This window comes from Mastigoproctus giganteus, chromosome 13 (assembly GCF_048544385.1).
Source record: "Mastigoproctus giganteus isolate SK-2022 chromosome 13, ASM4854438v1, whole genome shotgun sequence".
In the NCBI taxonomy this organism is placed as follows: domain Eukaryota; kingdom Metazoa; phylum Arthropoda; class Arachnida; order Uropygi; family Thelyphonidae; genus Mastigoproctus; species Mastigoproctus giganteus.
Genome location: NC_143587.1, coordinates 17,121,590 through 17,143,955, shown reverse-complemented (window position 1 = coordinate 17,143,955; position 22,366 = coordinate 17,121,590). Strand labels below are relative to the sequence as shown.

The window sequence follows — 22,366 nt, the reverse complement described above, 5'->3', positions numbered from 1 at the left end:
ATGGAATCCTTTATCCCACACTCCACTTTAAAATCTCGTCCTTTATCTAAACCTTGGTTTTCCAATAAATGTGCTAAGGCTGTCCAAGAGAAGAACGTTGCATATCGTAATTGGCTTGTTTCTAATTCTTCAGTTTCATTTTCAGCCTACACCAAAGCTCGCAACAATTGTAAAGCAGTTATTAATCAGTCCAAACTAGAGTTTGAACAGGCTAAGAGTAGAAAACTTGCTTCTTGCCCTAATGGTAGCCGAGCATTCTGGTCTCTTGCCAAAGCTATTGGCCGCAACTTTTGCCCATCTCTGCTCCCACCTCTGTCCAAACCAGATGGTTCTGTTGTCACTTCAGCCAAGGATAAAGCTGACCTGCTAGCATCCCATTTTTCTTTGAGCTCATGTATTAATGATCTTGGTAAAACACCTCCCACCATTCCTAACACGCTCCATTCAATGCCTCCTGTGGTCTTCCGTCAAAAGGATATCAGAAGGATTTTGATGAATCTTGATGCTAAGAAAGCTCCAGGTCCTGATGGTATTTCTCCACTTGTTCTCAAAACCTGTGCTCCTGAACTTACTCCTATTCTTTGCCGCCTTTTTTCACTTTCTTATTCCAAAGGTGTTTTTCCTTCTGCTTGGAAATTTGCTCATATCCAGCCAGTTCCTAAAAAGGGTGACAAATCCCTCCCATCCAATTATCGTCCCATTGCAATTACTTCTACTCTTTCTAAAGTAATGGAGAAATCAATTAACCGCCAACTCTTAAACTACCTAGAAACTTTCCGTCTGATCAACGATCGCCAGTATGGATTCCGTCAGTGTCGATCCACTGGTGATATTCTGGCTTATGTTACCCATTTATGGACTAATTCAATGGAAAGGTTCGGTGAAACACAAGTAGTTGCTCTTGACATCTCAAAGGCTTTTGATCGTGTTTGGCATAAAGGTCTTCTAAACAAGCTTCCATCTTATGGTTTGCCAACTGTTTTTAGTAATTGGTTATCCAGTTTTCTCTCTGATCGCTCACTGAGGGTGATGGTAGATGGCTCTCTGTCTTCTAACTTCTCCACTAATGCCGGTGTCCCCCAAGGTTCAGTTCTTTCCCCCACTCTTTTCCTCTTGTATATCAATGACCTTCTTCCATTGACTGGAAATCCTATCCATAGTTTTGCCGATGATAGCACATTGCATTCAACTTTCCATTTTGAGAAACCTTGTCCAGCTCAATCAGCTTTAAGTTCTCGAAAATCTGCTGCCAATTCCTTAAATGCCGATCTTCAGGTAATTCTCCAGTGGGGCAAAGACAACTTAGTTGATTTCAACCCTTCTAAAACTCAATCTTGTCTTATATCTCGCAAAAAGGATTCTTCTGCTCCTATGCTTATCTTTAGTGACACTCCGATTTCTAGGCAAAATGATATATCTCTTTTGGGGATTACCCTGACTTCTAATCTCTCTTGGCACAAGCACATTACAAATATTGCTTCCTCTGCATCTAAAAAACTTGGTTTTCTCTTTCGCTCTCGGCGTTACTTTTCTTCCAAACAGCTGCTCACTCTGTATAAATCGCAAATCCGCCCTGCCATGGAATATTGTTCCCACATCTGGGGTGGTGCCCCCAAAACCTCTCTCAGGCTTCTTGATTCCATTCAGAGGAGGGCAGTTCGGTTAATTAATGATTCATCTCTAACAGAGTCTCTCCACTCGCTGTCTCATAGACGCACTGTTTCTGCTGCATGCCTCTTCTACAGATACTTCCATGGGCACTGTTCTTCTGAATTGGCTTCTATAATTCCCGCTCTCTCTTTCAAAACAGTCCGAACACGTGCCGCCACCAGCCAACATCCATTTACTGTCCAACTTCAAACCCACAGAACCAACTTTTCATCTTCCTCATTTATTCATTCAACTGCCGTTTTCTGGAACAACCTTCCTTCATACGTATTTCCTGAAAATTACAATCTACAGAAGTTCAAGTCCAATATCAACAAATATCTTCTTTCGTCTTCTCAACCTCCTACCCAAGCACGGTACTAAGTACTATAGGTTTAATACCTCTCGTGTTTGGGGTTCTCATAAAAAAAAAAAAAAAAAATCTTCAACCCATACACAGTACTAAGTACTTTTGATGTTTCTCAGCGTTCGGATAATTTCTGAATATCGTTTAACTGTCTGACTTGTTTGGTCACAGCTGAACTCAACTTCCAAAGACAAATCTTTGTCCACTTAACGGTCCCTTGAACTTGAGGGAATAGAACGTAATCGCAAGGACTCATAAGGGAGTTGGGGTTTGAGGTAATGCTTCCTACTTGTACTCGGTGAAAACAAGCTGCATAGACAAAGTGGTATGGGATCTTGCATTGTCGTGGAGTACGAACATACAAGATTTTAATGTCCCTGGCCGCTTCTGACGAATTTTCGAGCGTAATTTCTGACGCACAAATGTTGCACAGTAGTCTCCAATTACTGATCTTCCAAGTGACTCATGGCCAATGGCAATAATGCATTCATAATCGTAGGCTATGATGACTATTTGTTTCACCTTTGTTGGCTGCGACATTTAGAGGGACATGGCGAAGAAGGATGCTGCTACTGATCCGATTGTGACTTCAGTTCAGGTTCAAAGTCACTTGTCCATGTCTCATCAATGGCAACAATGCGTGTTAACTCTTCACCTTCTTGTCTTAACGTATGAGTTATTGCATTGCGATTTCTTTACGCTCCGCCGGTTTATCTGACTGCAAATGTGGGTCCCAGTGAGCGCAGTCTTTCATTTTTGTAACACCTTAGTTTAAATTCGATAATTTCGGCACTCCAGATTGGTTGGCTATTCCTTCAAAAGCCATTGACCGTCATTACCTCCAAAATGATGTAAAGGCTGTCAATTGTGTTGTCTGGATGTTCTCGGTCAAATTGAGCATTGTTTATCTTCGAAAATGGTCTGACTTTGACGAAAACTTTAAGACCAACTGAAATAGTGGTACAATCTACTGTTGACTCACTACACACTTCCGCACAAATTCATAAATTTGTGTCGCCCCTCGATTACGTAAAGTTTCAATTTTGTCAAAAGATCTCTGATCTGGAACTGTAATCTGACCTAAAGCCATGTTGTCGTCCATTTTTAAAAACCTCTATAGACACACACATTCAATGCAACAACTCTGTTTCGAGCACACTAATGTCTAGGTTAAACTTAAAATTATTATTCTGATAAATGTCAGCAGTGCAGGCGTATGGAGTGAAGAGAACTTGTCAAGTTTGCATTACCTTTGAGATAGTTGGTTGCTGTAGAATTTTAGGCGCATCAGCAACTGAGGCCATATTGTTTTGTGGTCGGTTTGCAAGATGGAAAAACCGAGTTTCTGGGAGGAAAAAACCTGATTCCGACTAACTCAGCCACGTTGTTGTAAAAAAGTTCACAAAAATTCCTCACGTCATTGATGGGATTCGAATCCGTGCATTTTCCACCGGTGTGGGGAGGATGGCGATTATATGCACAGCACTACTGAGAAGGTTCTGTGTGCTGATTGCTATTGCTATTTTTGCTGAATTAAATCCCGTTTTACCAGTGTTGAGAGGGCTATGATTTAAATAAACTGCACATTTTTCCAAAGTGAAGATTATTTATATCAAACCATTTTATTTAACTTTAGAAATCTTTATTTTATAATTACTATACTATATCCCATCATAGCTGCACAACACTGTTGGGATTTTAAAAATTTTATTTTATTTACAGAATTATTTGCAAAATTTTATTTATTAATAACTTTAAATTAATAAAATTATTCACAAATAAAATTATAAATAGTAGTAATTAAAAATGATAATTATAATAATTTTATTAATTAATAAATTATATAACATTTTATTAATTGACAAATTATACAACATTTTATAGATTAAAATTGTAAATTATAATAATTTATAATTTTATTAGATTCAACATACATAAGAATGTACTGATTTGAAAGAAAGAACTGTTATTTTCTTAATAATAACAGTTCTTAATAACAGTTTCCAGAAAAACTGTTATTAACAAATAACTTAGTTTATGTAGATTTGAAATACCTGCCTATGGATATCAGCGTATTTTATTATTATTATTATTAATATTTACACATAAGCACGCAGTAATAATAACGTATTATTATTACACATAAGAAAATGGATCACATATTTTGAACAAATAGAAATTCTTCTCCCAGGAAAGAAATAATTAACAAAGTTTTTTCCAACTTTAATATTATCATGCTTGCTCGTTTCGCTAGATGGCGCTACGAAACTTTAACTATGCATCAACATAACACACGCTGCAAAGAATAGCATGGTGATAATCGATATTAAGCCAAATAATTTTATTGCAACTTCCTACCTGTACAGCTATTACGGATATGATCGAAATCGCTTAAGGTAACAAATATAATACACTATTTCTGGATTATACTTAATAACTGTAATTAACAATAGGCGTAGCGTGTCAACAGCCCTATTATTAAATTTATATATTGATGCATTTTGCCCAGCAACTCTATTAATATAATGACGTCCGAAATGCATTTCTTTCCTGTTCCAGGTACTCGAGCAGCAAATAAGAACATGAATCGCTATTTCTTAACCTTATTAAATGCCGGTGAATTAGAGGAAATGCTGCTGTATTACATGTAAATGGATCTATAAACACCTGCACTTGCAAAGATGAAGGGTTAAGGTGAGAGAAAAATCAGCAGAGAAAGCGACCTCTAAAGAATATTGTTGGCAGTCAATTATAAACTGAAGTACAGTATTCGATTAGCCACCATAAAAAAATCCAACCCGGAAAAAAAAATCTATTTGGGTTTTCTAGTTTGCAAATTGTTCTATCAAAATACAGGTGGTAGTAGTAGTAATGTCAAATGATGCCAGAAAGCAAGCTTATATAAAATCAGCCAAAAAAAAAAAAAAAAAACAGTTCACCCATCCGTACCCCTAGTTCTCCCTTGAAGTTATTCAACTCATCCACTTCAACAACAGCAGATGAAAACCTGTCCCAACAATCAACCACCCGCTGGCTGAAGGCAAACTAATTTCCACACATTTATCCTGCGACCATCCTCCCTCAACTTGAATTTATGCCCCTTCATGTGTGTAGTCTCAGCAAGTGGAAGAATGCCATCTACGTTGAGCTTACTCAATCCTTTCAAGTTCTTCAATACCTCAATAAGATCTCGTCGCAGGTGCCTAGTCTCCAGACACTGAAATATGCCGAATTAAGCCTCTTTTTTTTTTCGTTTGACCGATCTCGTTGGCTTTCTCTGAACCCGTTCCAGCAAATCTACATCCTTCCTAAAATGAGGCCCCCAGACCCGTATGCAGTACTCAAGATGCAGCCTAACCATCCCTATCCCTTGTCCAAAGGGATAGGGATAATCACCTCCTTAACCCTGCTAGCACAGTTGCTGTATATCATTGGCTGCAGCCTGTCTGCAGTGCTGAGAGAACTTCAACTGACTACGCAATTATCCCTCACGTCTTTTACATTTTCCGTTACGCTGAGTGTAGTACCACACGGTTGTTATGTTATTCTGGGATTACTGCTACCCATATGCAATACCTGGCATTTATCAACATTAAACTTCAACTGCCATTTCTCAGTCCATCGGCCATGCGCGATGGTGCATAAGTACACGTGTTTTGAGTGACCGACCGGGCTCAATGCCCTGATCTACTAAATACGGCGCTGTTGTTGTATTCTCTCTATTTTGTGAACTCCCTTGTGATCGTCCCGGAATATTAACATAAAACTTATTTATTTATCTTGTTGCAGTAGATTTCCTTGATTACTGTCATTAATCAACCTGGTGATCTTTGTATCTTCTGCAAACTTATACATCAAGCTTGATATATCTTCATCAATATCATTAATAAATACTGAAAAGGACGATGAGCCCAGCACTGAATTTAGGGTGCTCCATTAATTAGCACTAGCATTAGTAAAGGCATATGATGCAAGAAAGCAAGTTTGTACAGCAATCGGCCAAAAAAAAAAAAAAAAAAAATCATTTCACACATCCATTCCTCTAAACGTTTATCCGGTTCCTCCTTGAATTTATTTAAGCCATCAACTTCCACAACGACAGACGGACGTTTCTTCCAGCAATCAACCACACGCTGGCTAAAGGCAAATTTCCACACATCTATTCTACAACTGTCTTTTCTCAATTTGAATTTATGTTTCCTCAGGCAATTAATCTGGGCAAGAGGAAGAATCCTATCAGCATTGAGCTTGCTCAAACCATCCAAGGCCTTATACACCTCAATCAGATCACCTCGCGGGTGCCTAGTCACCAGACACTGTAATTTGCAAATCTTAAGCCTTTTTTCGTAAGAGCAACCCTTTGTTCCATTCACTAATCTTGTTACCCTTCTCTGTACTCGTTCCAGCAGCTCTACAGCCTTCCTAAAATGAAGCCTCCAGACCTGTATACAGTACTCAAGTTATGGCCTGACCATTGCCTTATACAAGAGGATAATCAACTCCCTATCCCTGCTAGAAAAATTCCTGTATATCATGGGTGGCCAACTTAATTTGAGATGCGGTCGACTTTTTTTCTTCAAAATGTGCCGCAATCTACCATCTCAAGAAGTTCATTGCACATGGTTAAAAAGGTTAATCAACACTCATTGAAAAATGTTGTTTATAAATTTAAAAATTAAATACAATTCAGAATTCTTATTTTAAATTAACACATATTTAAATTTTTAATTTATGTGAAGTTTGTGTCTTCATGTCATTTGCCAAGCTTTCAAAATCGGGGATATACTGTGGTAAGGCCAAACGTAAAGAATCTTCTGTGTCTTGTTTCAAATACGAAATGGCCGATTCACATAGATATGTGGAACCAAAACAGGAATTCTAAAAATTCTCTGCATTTTTTTACAGTTATTTTCTCGGCAAATTTCCAAAAGTCTTTTTCTGATGACCTGGTTTTCAGGAAGATATCGTTTCGAAATGTATTAATTTCATTTTCAAGTAATATTTTCTCCGTTTGAAAAATCTCAGCGATTTTTTCTGCAATTTGTTTCGTATCTTAGTCGACATTAAAGAAATATATTGAACAATATCTTCAATTGTTTTAAAATCACTGAATCTGGTTTCAAAATCACCCACAACTTTCTCAATTTCAGAAACATATTTCTCGCTATTAAATTCAAAAACAGGATATTTTTGCAAATGATCTTGCATATTTGCAAAATGATCGATTTTTTTTTTTTTTTTTTTTTTTTTTTGAGATCCTTAGCCGTTGCCAAAACAATTTATATTTATATGCAGAAATACTGCTAATTATTTCGCCCACATTTTTATTTTTTCCTTGTAATTCCAAATTCAGATCACTTAATTTATTGATAAAATCTGGCAAAAAAGTCAGATCACACAACCTTTCCGTATCTTGTAGCTGGTGATAATCAACAAATTTTTTAAATTTAATTCAGCAAATTTCGAAATCTGTAGAAACTTACTTCGACTCAGCCACCTCACATCTGTGTGTAATATCAGATCTGGTTCATTTTCATCGAGGTGCATTTTGAAAAGCCTCATTTAAAGAGATTGTCCTCTGATGGAATTCACGATTTTGAAAGCTATGTCCATAATACTCTTAGTATTTAATCTTTTGCAGGCTAACACTTGTTGGTGAATGATACAGTGGTAACTCAAAAAATCTGGGAATTCATCATCCTTTTGGCACAATGCGATGAATCCGTCAAGATGCCCCGTCATTGCTTTAGCTCCATCTGTTATTGATACAAGCTTAAATAGTGGTAATTTAATTTTTTCAATAAAATTTTTGAATGCGTTAAATATATCAAGACCTCTAGTTCTTTCTTTTAACGAAACTATACCCAGCAGTATTTCTCTAGTGGCAGAATCATCGAAAATCATATGAATAACAACAAGTAATTGAGCTATATCACTGGCGTCTGTTGTAAAGGAAAGGATACAATTATCAATATGAACACGCAATTGTTTGCTCACATTTTTACTAATTTTTTTCGATGCGTCGCATCACAATATTTTAAGATAATTGCAGATCTTGAGGGGCACTTTTAATTCCATTTTTGTTCTTAAATTGTTCAAAAAGAGAATCTGTTATTTCTAAAAATGCGTCTTTGATGAATTGACCATCAGAAAATGACTCACTTTAAATGATGCTACAGTTATGGCTTTAGATTACTGCTACCCATACGCAGTACTTTACATTTGTCAATGTTAAACTTCAGTTGCCACCTCTCAGCCCATCTGCTCAGCCATCATTAATAACATTAACCCACGAAGAACATTGCCCATTGATAACCGCTGTCAGTCTTCTTCCACTCAACCGTCCCTTTATCCATAACTTGCCCTTAATGCATCATTGCTCCAGTTTGTACTCCAGTTATTTATGTATAACAGGATCAAAAGCCTTCCTGAAACCCAAGTATATGACATCAAAATAATTTTTTGCATCAAATTCCTCTGTTACTGCATCATATAAGGCTGCCGTAGCCAAGGGGTCAAGCGAAGGGTGCATAAGTACACGTGCCTTATGTGACCTGGGTTCAAAGCCATGACTGCACGGTACTAGCCTACTACGAACTTCTTTCAATAAAAAACTATAGTGCGAGATGCAAACCGAACGTTGCTAAATACGGTGCTGTATCTTGTATTTTATCTATCTTATGAACTCCTTTGACCGCGTGGTTGTCCCCGAGTACAAGCAGAAAATTTATTTATTTATAGTATCGAATCATGTTGATCAAGCAATAAGGTCCCTTAACAAATCCACGCTGTGACTGCAATATAATTGCATTCCTTAGATGGCCCTGAATTACTTTTAAACCAGAGACTCCATTATTTTCCTTGAATATAAGTTAAGCTAACAAACAGGTCTGTAATTACTCATTTCACCTTTTGATCCCCCCTTCTGAGAATTGGAGATGCATTTTCGAGCATCTACAGTCTATAGGAATTTCCTCGAATCCAAGGATCCTATTGAGAAAGGACGTTATGCGGTTCTATCCATAGAGTAAAATTTATATTATACTGTATATATACACTATGTAACACTATAATACTACATGAAGAAAATTCTTAACAAAAAGGATTTATTAAACCCATATACAGGGTGATTCACTATCAGTGCGACAAACTTGCAGGAGGTGTAGGGGGCACAAAGACGAATCGGAATCACATAGCATTGCAGGGTCCGAAATGCTTTCGTCATGCGGTAGAGGACGTTGAACGGGAGGTCGCGTGAACAGCGATCCCGCTGGAAGTCAGCATTTGCGAACCGGTTCCCGAGGCAGTAGGATTGACGAGTATTCAAACGTTGAACTGGCCGACATGCACCTCGAGTATGGAGCTGCGGACTGTAACGGGCGCGCCGCTCTGCGCTTGTACCAGGAACGTTTCCCGCACAGGCGTGCTCCTCATCATACGATTTTCGCACGTGTGCACAGAAGGTGCGAAACCTTCTGTGCACACATGCGAAACAATGTGAGACTGGTTGTTTCACGAGAGGTACCATGAATCGAGAGCGAACGACGAGGACGCCAGACAATGAGAAGAATGTCCTACGTCTTGCAGAAGGCAATCCGAGTACGAGTACTCGAGCCAACGATTGGGTATTTCCCAATCCACTGTATGGAGGATACTGTCAACAAACCATATGAGTTCATACCATCTGCAACGCGTCCAATCATTGGAACCTGCGGATTATCCACTCCGGAGGACTTTTGCTACTTGGTTTCTTCAACAGAAACGGTTCGCAAATGCTGACTTCCAGCGGGATCGCTGTTCACGCGACCTCCCGTTCAACGTCCTCTACCGCATGACGAAGGCATTTCGGATCCTGAAATGCTATGTGATTCCGATTCGTCTTTGTGCTCCTTACACGTCCTGCAAGTTTGTCGCACTGGTAGTGAATCACCCTGTATAATACACGCTCTCTGCTAACCACACTTGGGATTCTTGCCGAACCCTATCTTCAGACCATAAATCCTATCGGGTCGGGGTGGGGGAGATATAAGAACATCTTTACAACATGAAAATTACTATGAAATTAATTAAGAAATTACAAGTATCGTTAAGTTAAGGATACGCTTGCATTAATATAATGTTGGGAATACTGAAGATTTAGAACTCTAGTCAAATTAAACCGCAAGTTAAATTTAAATAGAAACATGACAAATTATGCCGACATACACTCTGAAGGAATCGGACTTCTTATTCCCTGCACTGTAATACAAACAACAAAAACTTGCCTCGTGCAGGACTATATAACAAGAACAAGGTAAGATGTGGTTCGAGATTATCAAAGACAGATGGACGAAGGTCGAATACGGTGAGCTGGTTCCAACCTAGACTTGAGCAGGGGATTCTGTAGTTCTCGCTATCTGGGTGGCATGCCATCTCAAAAGGTCCGATGCTGCTATGCTGTTCAACAGTAGTATTACATGTTATGTGTTATGTGAGGTAGGTGGGGGTATGGAACGTAACTATTTCTTCGTTTCCTTTTCTATTGTTTTTTTGAAAATGTTGAAATATATGCTATCAAAATTTGATCTCTGATTTTTTGTTAATGGAAAGCTCACTGAAGAGCTTAATAAAAAAAAAAAGTCCTTAAAGGGTCTTCTTTTGAAGTTTTTATCTGTAGTGAGTACAGATGTGTCCTCGAAAAACCAGAGATTGCCATATTGGAAGGCATGGTCGGCTGTATTCAATTCGTCAAATCTGCCACGCTACACATCCATCCTGTACTTCAAGTCTTGATTGAAAACGCCTGTAGGATTCTCCAATGTATACAGCTCCAAAAATATCTCAGTAACCTAGTGGTTAAGGCAATTGCCTCTATGTATACAGCTCCATAGTGGCACCTTATGTGTATATTGGCCCCCTTGGATCATCTTCTGCACAAGAAGATAATGAATACGATGTTGATTTAAAATATTTCTTCAGAATGACGCGTTAACTCCTGAACCAGAAATGATTCATTTCATTTGTTGTAAGCAGTGCTATACCATTGCATACAAGAGGCAGGGACGATCTCTGATGGCGTCCTCGTCAATTAATTGCAAGACAATTCGTTGTACGACAGTTCAGAAAATGAGTACATGACTATTTCAGCATGAACTCCGTCCATATTGTAATACCTTTAATCGAGATAAGCATATTTATTAATATTTTTTTAGGCAACCTTGCCTTTTTTTTTTTAGGTAGGCTTCGCCTACCCTTAACCCATTCCACAGTATTAGCTTACCACGAACTTCTTTCAATAACAAACTATAGCGCGGGGTACAAACCGAACGTCAGAAGATGCATATTACCCACCTGCATCCATTAATGATCTCTACTTTTGTCCTCCTCCCTACACGCTATCCCAGTCTAACCTGTCCGCGGCACTTTTTTTTAACAGGATCTCCTAAAAAACGTTGAGTGTCCATTAAAAAGCGAAGTGGATATCAAAAATATAAAATCAAAGTTTGCATTTTCTGTCTTGCTTTGCCATACATCAAATTCTCCTAAAGAATTTCCCAAACATTGTACTCAGCGAATTGCCTTAGCCACCAGTTGTGTATATATACAAAAAATTTGTACATATGAAACAATGTTATTTTCTCAATTCAGAATTTCCTTTTTCTATCAAATATTAAAATTACAAATTCAACAAACTTCTTATAAGACCGAACGCTCACTTGGTAGCCAACAACAAGAGAATTCATTTTCCATTAAATCACTCACCGGTTCAAAATTTATTCTTAAATCATCGTATGATGCACATTCAATCAAAATATGTTGGCTGGTCTCTAACCCAAGAAATTTCCACTCTGCGTTAATCCAAAGAGCTTAATTTTGATTGAAGACCATGCCGTCGCAATCATTGCCTAAATGCCATAGATTCATTCATCTCTCTGCCTTAGAAATAATTTTGACACTGGACAAGAAAAAAAGTAGGTAATTCTATTTTTTTTCCAGAACAAATTTGTTCAATATCCAGCTGGAAACTTTCTTTTCTTTCTTCAGATCTCCCTGTCTTAACATGGGCCTGCTTTAACTCCTTAAACTGACTCGATGTTGTTTAGTAGCATATTGTAAAGTTGTCTTCATAATTACAAGATCTATGGGAGGTTCTTTCCCAGCTAAAACTTCCAGAGCATCATTAGAGACCAAGTTATATTCAAAATAAGAAATATTTTAGCCGAAATGAGATGCCTTTTGATAACAGAGTTCTTAATTCTGAAGCTCCACGCTGCACATGCATAGTTCATAATAGATACAAATATACAATTTTACAATAGGGTCAAGAACCTTCCAATTTATTCCCCAACCTGAATTGTTGAGCTGCCCTCGTAAACCTGGATTATATACTCTTTACTCCACATGGGCACCAACGTCATTTGTCCTTAAAACGCATCCCCGGATACCTAACAGAATACTCAATCACTCAGTAAAACTTTACCCGGTTTACAGAAAACCTGTCATCAGCCTATATCTGCCCTTGTGGTTTTGGGAGTTTCACTTCCATAGTTCGCCTAGGACTGTTGGCAGTCTAGGGCCGCCCCTGACATCTGAACATAAAAACGTCGAATGTGACGCCACCTCTACTTCATTAATGGATGTGCTTGTATATAAAATTTTACTTTTCTACAAAATTTATTTCTTCTCAATAGCATATATTCTTGATTGCCCATCATCATAAAACAGTGTCCACAAACCTCCTTTACAAAAATAAACCGTTATTGTGCGAAGAGAGTGCATGCAAACCTGAAACCTTCCAAGTTATAGAGGATATCTTGATGTTTTTAGTCATCAATCGTGGCTGAAGTTGGCCTTTTCGCGATGAGTTGTCGCAAAGTGTGCGAACCTTTCTTCTTGGGAGAAGATACACAGGCATTGTTTATCTGGACATGTTACAGGATTTCCTTATGCTCCAACTGTAGGATGATAATGATGGCAACTGATTTTCTAACAAGACGGGGCTCCGCACATTACTACAAAGAAATCCGTGCATACCGGAACACAGTGTTTCCTGGAAAGTGAAACGGAAGAGGACAGATTTCATGGCCCACATGATCCTATGATCTGACTTCTTAAATTTTACTCTCTAGGGATTCGTAAAGAACCAGGTGTTCCGCATGAAGCCCAGAGAATAAAACCACCTATGCCAAGAACTATTATGGAAATTAAACAACACATTTGTGCAGCAATCGATCGCATTGGCAGCTATATGATGTGCCGAATAAGGGAAAAATTGAATTATGGGTAGACATCTGCAGAGTAACTATAGGTGCCTACATCGACATCGAACACCACGAATTAAAACTTGAAGATACCCTCTATCATCTAAACGTGTACCTTTGTCACACAGTAACATCCTGTAGAGATATGGAGGTCATAATCCCACTATATAAGGCAATTGTAACAGCACATTTGGAATACTGCGTTCAATTATGGAGACGTCCTCCTAAAAATAGACTGAGCTTTTTGAAAGATTCCAGAGATGGGCAACTCGCATGGTGAGATTGGAAAAAGGGTGACCATATGAGGAAAGACTCCGTATATGTGGGCTGCAGGTCTTCACAACCAGGCACTTAAAAGGTGACTTGATTGAGGTTTATAAGGGTCTGAGACGGGTTAGTAAAATGAACGAAGGCAGAATTTTCACTATTATAGAGAATTCCAGAGCTCGTGGGAATAAATCCAACTTACAGGGGAAGAAGTTTAAATTATATTTTAGTAAGTTTTATTTTATCTAATGAGTCATTGATTGCTGGAACAAGTTTGTCTTGCAGGTAGTTGAGTTGAGGCTGACAGTTTGAATAAATTCAAAGGTCAACTGGATACTTATGTGTGGAGGGAAGCAAATAATTTGTATTTTTTTATCTACTCGGTTTTTTTTTTTTTTCTGGCCAGTGCACCAAAAGCCCGTGGCTTCCTTGCACTATATAGCTATTACTATTACTACTACTTTTACTATTTTAGTGTTGTAAAGGAGATTTGACGACACCCTGTATATCAGTGAATTAAAGTTATGTACATATTTTTAGTTTAGATCTAAACTGTACACATTTTTGAAATCTAGCTACAATTTGTACTCTGTTATGAGATGTATTTGCTGCTGATAAATCAGCCTAAAAGACTTCTGCTAAAATGACTTTTATACCCATCTGACCATGAAATTATAATCTAGCCAATTCTTATATCGCATCTCCAATACTTGCTGAGTTCATGACCTTCCATTGATCATCTGGAAGTATAGTTGATATTTGTACTTTGGCACTGTTTGGCATTTTCATGTTGTGTGGCCTAGCAAGATGTAATCAATAAACACTTCACAGAGTGGAATCACAGACCAGATTTGAGGAAGCATACGTCAAATAACTCGAAACTTTTATACGTGGAATGATAGAAAAATATATTTATAATAAACTATTAAAAGGTTCCAAAGGGATCTTTGAACAAGTCTGGTGGACCAAATATTCATAACATATTAAACTTTAAGTTCGAAGGTCAAGTGTTATTGCGCATGTACTAGGAAAATCGAAAAACTGTTGACATAAATTATTTTAGATTATATAGGGGTTTATTAAGGTGTAATTGCACTCGATTTATCTTTCAATGATCTCGATTTTATTACTACGAAATTATTTATAAACTACATGTCCATTATTCGTAATACTTTCTGGAATTTGTGCCGAAAGAGGCATTTCTAAACTGGCTAACATTCCACTGACGCCTCCATGTCCAGGTGGGCAGGAGCAGCAGTGCGTAGCACAAGCTTCTTGATTAGACCGAGGTTCGAGCCCGTGACCACCAAATACGGAGGATGCGGAAAGGTCAGGGAATGACCACCGCATATCCCAGGAGCAATATGGCCTTAGTTGCTAATGCTCCTAAAAACCAAATAACAAACAACAACTGTACTGCATTTTATCAAGTGAAAATAAATTTATTCTTCCTCATGTTGGCCAAATCAACAAACAGTTCAAATCCGTTACTGTTTTAGCAGACTAGGTGGATATAATTGAACCAAAAGGCTTATGACAAAATTAGCTGACAACACCAAACTGTTTGCACATAAATTCTTCGTTATTTCTGAATTGGGTGTTTTATTGCCATTGTCTTAGTTGTCATTCGGTTCATGCTTCCACACCCACAAATCTCTAGTTTGATGGGCGTCAGTCCCTTCTTTCTTAAGATATAATAACTCCTTGGATATCCTGTGTTTGGATAACCGGAGTGGGAGTATCTTCCATTGCAGTTGATTGCCAAAAAGAAAAGAATCAGAACTTAAGAAGTTTGCTATTGCTTTGTGACTCCAGGTGGCTGTGTGGTTAACAACTCAAAATGAACAACACTTTTTATTTATTTTTTATAAAGCTATGTTTATCAACGTGGAAAAGCAAAGGAATATCCGTGTACACATTTAGTGGAAGTTAAGGAAGACGAACGTACAAATGAGTAAATACATTTTATCAACGGAGGCATAAAAAATTAATCTCTGAATTTTCGAAGACATTTACCACATTATTTTTAAAACTTTCAATAAAAGGAAAAAGTTGCATTACAAGTACTACTTTCTCCTGTGGGCTTTACTTGCTCACAGCAAGTAAATAAAGCATTTATAAGTGGAGTAACACATTCTGAAAAACTCCCGTCCTGTAGTTCTCAGCGCATAGCCTTTCTGGGTCTACTTGTAGATCGTTGTAGATCTTGATAATTTTGAACAGAAAAAGTCGCTGCAGACTTTCTCAGCTGCGTGAGCGCGCTACTAAGTGGAAGCGATGGCGTTTTATTCGCCCACCTTTGCGTCATGCGGGGCCGAGTCAGCAAGTATTCAGCTTTTGACGAGTCGAGTCTCCCGGTCAGCAGTTTCAGTGAGCGTGAGAATATTCTTTGTGATGATTATGCGTGTCCACGGTGTGACATCCAAGTTGGCGTATAAAATAGCCCTTGAGTGGCAAATGGCTGCGAAGGAAATGGCCTTGAGTGGAAATAGCGTTCTGAGATGTTTAACCGGGTTCTGAGATGGTTAAACATCTCAGAACCCAGTACTCTGATTGTACGAAAGCTTTGATAGTAGTGTCCACGGCAGAGGACTAAATTTGAGATGCGTAGAGAGGGAAAGGTATGACACATCTTAAAATTGATTTCTTAATAGGATAAAGGTTTCTGACGCCCACCAACTCCTGTTTGGAGGTCCATAGTGCTCCATGCGTTTCTTCTTTACATGCCCGAAATGTGGTGTGAAGTTTTGGTTTTCGTCACATTTCAGACCAAGATCTACATGTGTCTGAACTTTTTTGACCTCTCTTCCTTTCCCGCGTATTGATATGTGGTTCTTAATTATGTTCGTGTTTATACTCAGGTGCAACCACCAGATTAGTGGAGTTTACAATAAATCAATCAATACAGATATTAATCGTATTTAGCAGTCACGGGCTTGAACCTCGGTCCACTCAAAGAGCGTGTGTTACTGCACTCGCGCTCCTGACCATTCGGCTACGTCAGGCCTATTATCTTGGTGAAAACCATTTTTGCCGTCTTGTGTTCATGTAATCGAGGCCAATGCAATTAAATGGAACTTGTGACAGAAATTGTTTTTTTAAGAAACCGATTCATTTCAGCAATGTAAAATATATCTAAAAAGGCTACTTATATACAAGAATCCAAAATTGCTAGTAAACTGTCGAAATAACCGCACATCACGGAAAATTCGAGCTAACGGCACATTGAGATCGAATATTTACATACAGCGCAAATGTTTTGCAATGTCAAAAAAAAAAAAAAAAAACGGCGTCACGTGATAGTAATAGTGGCATGTCATGCAAGAAAGCAAGCGTATGAGCTTATGCAGCATCAGCCAGAAAAAAAATTTACACAATTCCCTCTAAATGTTTGTCCAGTTAGTCCTTAAATTTTTTAAACCTATCAACTCCCACAACGACAGGTGGAAGTTTGTTCCAGCAATTAATCACCCACTGGCTAAAGGCAAATTCTGCACATCTGTTCTACATTTGACTATCCTCAATTTGAATTTATGCCCCCTTAGGTTCGTAATCTGAACAAGTAGAAGAATCCCATCAGAATTCAACGTGTCCAACCCATTCAAGGCCTTATACACATCAATCAGATCACCGCGCAGGTGCCTAGTCTCCAGCCGCTGCAATTTGCAGAACTTAAACCCCTCTTGGTAAGAGGATCCCTTCATTTCTATCACCAATCTTGTTGCCCTTCTCTGTACACGCTCAAGCAAATCTACATCCTTCCTAAAATGAGGCCTCCAGACCTGTACACAGTACTCAAGGCGTGGCCTGACCATTGCCTTATACAGAGGGATAATCACCTCCTTTTCCCTGCTAGCAAAATTCCTGTATATCATTGACAAAACCCCATGACCTGCCCTGGCAGCCTGTCTGCATTGCTCAGAAAGCTTCATATCTGACTGCACAATTACTCCCAGGTCTTTCATTTTCTATCACCCTAAGTGTAGTAGCACACAGTTGGTACGTTCCTTTGGGGTTACTTCTACCCATATGCAGTACTTTGCATTTGTCAATGTTAAACTTCAGTTGCCACTTCTCAGTCCATCTTCCCAAATTTTCTAGATCCTGTTGCAGTAGCACACTGCCATTACTGTCATTAACAACCCTGCCAACCTTTCTATCATCTGCAAACTTCGACACTAAGCCTGATATACCTTCATCAATATCATTGATAAATATACAAAACAACAGTGGACTCAACACCGAACCCTGTGGGACTCCACTAATAACATTAGTCCAAGAAGAGCCCATTAGCCCATTGATTACCACTCTCTGTCTTCTCCCACTCAACCATCCTTTTATCCATTGTAGCATCGTACCATTAATACAATTCTGCTCCAATTTGTACAGTAGCCTTCCATGCGCAACAGTGTCAAAAGCTTTCCTGAAATCCAAGTATATTATATCAAAATTATTTTTTGCATCCAGTTCCTTTGTAACCACATCATAATATCCAATCAAATTTGTCAGACAAGACCTTCCCTTAACAAACCCATGCTATGTCTGAATTATTGCTCAGTCTTGTCTAGATGATCCTGCAATGCATCTTTAACCAGACTCCATTATTTTACCCGGAACAGAAGTTAAACTAACTGATCTGTAATTACTCGTGTCACCCTTCGATCCCACTTTGTGAATTTGGGACACATTTGCATATCTCCAATCCGTGGGGACATTCTCTGATTACTGTATTTGTTTACGTTCGCCATTTTGAAAGTGAATTCTGTACTGATATCCCAGATTATACGGGTGTTTTACATTTCTTTTTTATTATTTTAAATTAAAAACCCTTCACTGTGGTTCCTAAAGATAATAAACTTCATACAGAGAAGAACAACATTAAAGCATAGTGACAAACTTGATATAATCCAAACTATTACATTACGGTCACCCGGAAGTTAATTCATATACCCATGTGTGTTATGTCTGTAAATTGCATGTTTTGCTGGAGGAAAAACCTTGCTATCTATGCCTGAGACCGACTAACTCAGCCACAGAGTGAAAAAAAGCCCATAGAGGTCCTCGCGCCATCGACGGGATTCGAAGCCGGGCCTTTTCCATCCGGTGTGGAAAAGGCCCAGGTTCGAATCCCGATGACGATACCACTGTGCTACCGCGCTGACTAAACTTGATATAATAAAAAAAAAAAAATAGAACGGGGGGGGGGGGGTAAGCAGGAGTGTATTAATGGCAGAATATAACATTGGATTGCCAACATGTTTTATATGTGAAGCTAATAAAATTGCATTCTTAATCTATTTCTTATTTTACTTCATTATTTTTGCATTAAATATATTAAAAATAAAATTTTCTAGATAACGGAAAAATCGAAATAATGGCACCTCGAATCCCCATTATTCTGAAAATCTACTGTATTTATTTGCCTTATTTTTTACTTCTGAATAATAAAATTATCACACAATAGTTTTTCGTTGCCAGAGGGCGATAAATACAAAATGAATGTCGAGTAGAGTAAGTAACGGGCAATAAGTTGTACCAAATTATCATCTGTTAGATTTCTCTACTTTCTTAGAAATATAGCTTTAAAGATCTCACGAAATGATTTGTTTAACGCTAGCTATTTAGGGGTTATCTAGTTTACAGTTAAGCAGTAAACACATAACAAAGAAATACGGCGGTTTGCTCCTCTCAATGTGTTTCCTCACTGTCACAGCCAATCAGAACAGAAGCATTCATCTGAGCAAAGCAGTCACGTGCTTCTCATAGTTAGCCAATAGCTGCTCGCTTCTAGGCTACTTCGATGTCTCAAATGCAAATATAATCCGTTTCACAGCCACAGTGTTTTCAAGAGTCGAATGTGGTTTTGAATTTGGTGCGAGTGTGTTAAAATGTGCCATTGGCAACTTCAGTTAATTCCATACGTTTATCTCTGAGGATGCTTTTATTGATGACTTATGTGCCGTACTGCAGATAGCGTCTGTATGTGGATTTCTAATCGTCGAACGGCCGTAATGGCTACGGTGTTGTTATTCGTCGCCTATGCGACAGCAGCGATTCACAATGGTGGCCGCGTGCAGGGGCAAGTACTTAGCTCTCGAGTGTCAGACCGGGAGAGTACGATACCTCATCACGGTAGGTGTGAACCCATTACCATTCCTCTCTGTAAGGATATTCAATACAACGAAACTATCATGCCAAATTTATTGAACCACCAAAAGCAGGAGGACGCCGGTCTTGAAGTGCACCAATTCTTTCCTCTGGTAAAGGTCCAGTGTAGTCCAGATTTACAGTTCTTCTTGTGTTCAATGTACGCTCCAGTGTGTACGATTATTGACCGGGCCATTCCACCGTGCCGGTCTCTGTGTATGTCTGCAAGGAACGGCTGTGAAGGATTGATGAACAAGTTTGGATTTAGTTGGCCCGAGAATCTTGACTGTGATAAATTTCCCGAAACTGATAGCGATGAACTTTGCGTTGGCGAAAATAACACGGAGCGTTCGCCTAACAAAGGCACTGTACGCCCGATGATCTTAGGACACAACGATACGTTCATCAAAGGACGGGAGTTTATCTGCCCTTTAGAATTTAAGGTTCCACCTGGGGTGGATTACGTTTTGCGTGTTGGAAGTAAAGTTGAAAAACAGTGTGGAGCCCCCTGTGACGATATGTTTTTCCGGCCGTCCGAAAGACGCTTCGCCCGCTTGTGGATTGGCGTCTGGGCTATATTGTGTATGGTATCTACGTTATTTACCGTTCTGACCTTTCTTCTGGACCGGCAACGTTTTCGATATCCCGAACGGCCCATAATATGTCTGTCTGTCTGCTATTTATTTGTTTCTCTCACCTACGTGGTTGGATTCGCCATGGGGGACAAAGTATCCTGTAATGAACCCTTTGACCCTCCAGAAGGAAAGACGAACGTACACATGGTAAAAACCATAACACAAGGTAATCAAAAGGAAGTTTGTACCATCCTATTTATGGCATTGTACTTTTTCAGTATGGCAAGCTCCATCTGGTGGGTAGTGCTGACACTTACGTGGTTCCTTTCGGCAGGACTTAAATGGGGTCATGAAGCTATTGAAAATAATTCTCAGTATTTCCATTTAGCTGCCTGGACTGTTCCGGCCATAAAAACTATTACTATCTTGGCTCTTGGTAAAGTGGAGGGAGATGTTTTAAGCGGGGTCTGCTTTATTGGTATATGGAATGTTGATGCTTTGCGAGGTTTTGTCTTGGCACCACTTTGCGTTTACCTTGCCCTGGGTACCATCTTTTTAATGGCAGGCTTTGTATCGTTATGTCACATTCGAACTGTCATGAAACATGATGGAACCAAAACCGATAAATTGGAGAAATTAATGATCCGCATAGGAATATTTTCAGTGCTCTATACTGTGCCTGCTATTATCGTAATTGCTTGCTATTTTTATGAATCCACTTATTTTGACTCTTGGATGTTATCATGGCAACAGGAAAAGTGCCTTCATAACCAATATAGCATTCCATGTGTTGTTGATCCTCATTTAACAGACAGGTATTGGCCCAAACCTGAATTTACTGTATTCATGGTCAAGTACTTAATGACTCTTATTGTTGGCATCACATCGGGATTCTGGATATGGTCTGGAAAAACCTTTTCAACATGGCTGAGAATCTGTGGAACGCAGTCGTATGTGTAATATTGCATACTCAGGCTTCGGATGGAGATATATTTTGCAATTACACTGCCAAATGAAACTTAAGTGTGCCTTATCCCGTGCACAGCTTGGGTATTCATGGTCAAAAAGCAAAATGTTGCGTAGGACTATGACTGTATGCAGTTCCTTATCTTCATAGGGATGTAGAATACTCCAAAATCAGGAAAGAATTCATTCTAAGATCTGAACTGTGTACATAGCGAGAAGAGACTTTTTTAAATTGCATCTACTGCATCCATTTTCATCTTAAAGATACAGATATTACCAGTTGAGAATACGGTATTGGCATATTCTGATATAAAAGAGATTTAAACAGTGTCTGCTTCTAAAACAAAGTTTCCATCCTGAAAATCTCAAGATTGTCCACCAGTACTTCACTTTCCATCTAAAAGAAAAAAAGACAAAACTTAGTCTCTGAACATATTCCTAGTTTTATGTTACTTATATCAACTATTGTACGATATTTGTGTTTGTGTATGTATGACTGTGCAATAGCGAATAGCACACACACACACATGAATTTCCTCGAGGACAAGAGAACTACTTCCGCCAAGATTTTCTTAGCCTGTGATCGGATATAAAGATCTTTCTAGACAATTTCCTGTTTCCATCGTTTTATGAACCCGAAGATGTGTAATCATATAAAACTACTTTCATTTCAATGACAAATTGTGTATATAAGTTAACGTGAGACAACCGTTTAAATGTCCAGTTAAAAATAACTCTTATTCAATGTATATATCAAATTCTTTCAAGAAACCACTAGTGAGTATATTAAAATTTTTAAAGTTTGATAACCTGTAATCTCTTTTGGTCTTGATATAGCTTAACACTCATTTGCATTATGAATCCAAATTGAGAATATAATTTTGATTTTCTTTTTCTTTAATTTTTTTCTTCTGATTTTTATTTGTAATGAATTTCACAAGAAAACATCCATAACAAGAATAAATAAGTTTATTTATTTATTTATTATCTTTTAATGTTTGTTCTTTTTTTGGTTTCGCATATATTAGTTTATTTATTTTTACAATTAAAATGTGTGATAGAATTGAACTCAATAGCAACATATCGTTATGATTTGCGAACAAATTTCGGATCTGTCGGGATATTGCTTTATTTAATCATTTAAAAAATAGTTATAT

General features: G+C 38.3%; 1 protein-coding gene across 1 annotated transcript; it reads left to right on the top strand.

Annotated features, from left to right (window-relative positions):
• The first annotated feature begins 19,367 nt into the window (after window positions 1-19,367).
• On the top strand, window positions 19,368-21,981 carry LOC150075810 (frizzled-1-like). Its single transcript, XM_090388155.1, has one exon. It carries the CDS (start codon window positions 19,476-19,478, stop codon window positions 21,201-21,203), a length of 1,728 nt encoding a protein of 575 aa, XP_090244281.1. The 5' UTR covers window positions 19,368-19,475; the 3' UTR covers window positions 21,204-21,981.
• The last annotated feature ends 385 nt before the right edge of the window (window positions 21,982-22,366 follow it).